Raw genomic sequence first — 2,552 nt, 5'->3', positions numbered from 1 at the left:
GTCCCATAATCTTGTCTGTTTTCATTGAAAAACTTCTTCCTCCTTGGAATTTTTTTCTTAAAATGGCAATTACTGTGGAAACTTTTTCTGCTCTAAAGAATGTACTACCATTGGACAGGCTACCCTCCACAGTGTGACATATCTTAAAAACAGATATGCTGTTATCTGTGCTAACCTGAAAGCCTCCTTTGCATTAAGTACATGTCCATCATCATCTATGTAGTCGAGTTTAACATTTTGTTTGTAGCCCTCCTTTACTGTGAAGTCTGAGGTTGGACCACCGTAACGCTCACGACACCCAAACTTTTCATCATCTCTGAAAAAGATAAAACAATGCTGTGTATTAAATTCCTTAATTAGCATTGCTCGCTTTCTTTGTCCTGTCTGGACCATCATGTAGACCTCCCTAATATTCAAGTGGGTCAATCCCGAGAGACAAGATGAGACTTGCATTCCAGTTCCAGAGGAGATGACAAAGTATTCAAAGTTCAGATATTCTTTACCCTTCAAAATCTCCTACTCTACTTCATAATTACAGCAAGTGGCCAATCCTTGTACCCATGACAACTCTCTTCCCTAAAGCCTACTGCAGAGAAGACTTCGACAGCTACAGGACAACTTAGGTGACTTAGTCTGTAGCCACCTGCTCACGCTAGTTCATTGCTTCTAGATTTTTATGCCCTGAAGATGGAGGCAATACGTTCCTCCAAAAAAAAGGTTTACACAATATCTATACAGTGGCACATCCCAGAAGACAATACAACTTTCTTACATTCATACCAAATATTTTAGATAGCCTATTAATTATAAATAGGTTACAGCTAATTCTCCTATAGATATTTTTGATACATGATTCCCAGCTTAGGTTAGTGTTAATTATGACCTCAAGAAATCCATACTTTCTACTGTATTTCTCTATTCTTCATTAGGATCTTTAACTTACCTTTCTGCCTGCATTATTTCGTCTTGAAGTGAATGTTGCGTGTTATGGTCAGATTTGTAAATAAAGTGTTTCTAAATGTTGCTCTAGTAAGCCTGTATTTTCAGATGTTGTTTTTGGGTGTTAACCTTATATTTTCTCCTACATTCAGTACTGATGTATCATCATCATTCATTATTGTTCTACCTTATGTTAGATGCGGAATATCATTTACATATATAATGAAAAGTAATGTACCAAGAACAGAACAGGAGGAATTCTTGGATGTTAAGTACCGGTTACAAAAATTATATTTTGACTGCTGAACCCTTTCACAGCTTTCAACAGGTGTTACAAATCAAGTCTTCCGAATAACGACTAAAAATTTCATATTTACCAACAGGAAAAGACCAAGAAAAGCAGACCAACATTAATTCCATCAGAACAGTCATTTTAAATTGTGGCAAAACGTTCATACCACAAATCACATCTACCGCCGACAAGCATTCAAAATGTGACCTCTCCTTACACAATTTTCGAAAGTATCGATTTCGACCGACAGATCGCGACAGCTGCTAGGATAATCGAATGATACGATTTACCGTTTATTACTCTTTGTGAAGATCCGTGACCAGTGATGTTCGACAGATTATAGGATAATCGATTGATGCGATATACATTTGGACACCTTTAGTTGAAGATCCGTGACCAACGACGTAATTCAGGACGACTTTGCAGAATGTTCTGGGTTCTATAACCCTGCAGACCTTTTTGGACTTCCTAACAGCTTTGCTCACTATTATAAACGAGTTAATAATTATACAATGCCCTAAACCTTCATTTTACCACAGTAATCCAATCCACAACTTGCTATCCTACGTATATTTCAGGTTTACTACCAGAACTTCACGTTTATTCTTTCTAAAATACACGCATGTTATGCTATGACAGCCGAACAGCGGAAGCCTGAAGAGGCGGCCATTGCTAGGCAATAGCGCCGTAAACACGTTTCCGTTGCCCGAATTCACAAGCAGCAATAAAGGAACCATTTGCGGTGGCGTTTTCTGCATGGCCCGTTTCCAGGCTATTTAACTAGGGCAAGGAGTCTTACTGTCTCAGATATAAGACTTCCCTTTTCGTCGCCTCTTACAACAAGCAGGGTCACGGAGGAAGTATTCGACCCCACCAACATATGGGGAAAAGATTCCTTGTCAAAGTCAAAGTTGCTTTGCGACTGGCAATGGACTTACTATCACAGACTATGACTGACAAATGACAGATCCGACCTCTCGACAGAGAGGGCGCCCCAAATAAACAGGACAGTAACTTTCATACAAGGAAAAAAAAAACTTGGTCATGAGCCCCAGCTGGGGCTAGACACCAAGACAGACAGACTGCCGGACCGTCAGTCGCAATGTGACTTGGACTTGGGACACAAGTTTACAACACAATGTGGAGGCAGGGTCAAATACCTCCACTGTGACCCTGCGAGTCATAGGAGCCAACGAAAAGGGAAGTCTCAAATCTGAGACAGTAAAATATGGTCTCAAGTTCCAAGGGACTCAGACCCGAGAAAGGATATGCTGGCAAGGTCCAACAGCATATATACAAAAGAAAGACCTGTCCCATCCTC

General features: G+C 40.1%; 1 protein-coding gene across 5 annotated transcripts in view; it reads right to left on the bottom strand.

The window, feature by feature from the left end:
- LOC111865591 (U4/U6.U5 tri-snRNP-associated protein 1-like) overlaps positions 1–1,458 on the bottom strand; it is a 5,285-nt gene extending 3,827 nt beyond the window's left edge. For 3 of the 5 annotated variants that reach the window (XM_023853759.2, XM_023853756.2, XM_033751886.1), the window contains exons 1-2: positions 944–1,458; positions 176–316 (exon numbers count right to left, since the gene is read on the bottom strand). In XM_023853759.2, coding sequence (XP_023709527.1) covers positions 176–316; positions 944–957 — 155 coding nt within the window. In that variant the 5' untranslated portion in view covers positions 958–1,458. The remainder of the gene's footprint in view (positions 1–175; positions 317–943) is intronic. The other 2 variants (XR_002842994.2, XR_004513145.1) reach the window with 2 other exon arrangements.
- Between the last annotated feature and the right edge of the window lie 1,094 nt (positions 1,459–2,552).

This window comes from Cryptotermes secundus, unplaced genomic scaffold (genome assembly GCF_002891405.2).
Source record: "Cryptotermes secundus unplaced genomic scaffold, Csec_1.0 scaffold1137, whole genome shotgun sequence".
NCBI classification, from domain to species: Eukaryota; Metazoa; Arthropoda; class Insecta; order Blattodea; family Kalotermitidae; genus Cryptotermes; species Cryptotermes secundus.
The sequence above is the reverse complement of the archived record's forward strand: the minus strand, read 5'-3'. Positions and strand labels throughout refer to the sequence as shown.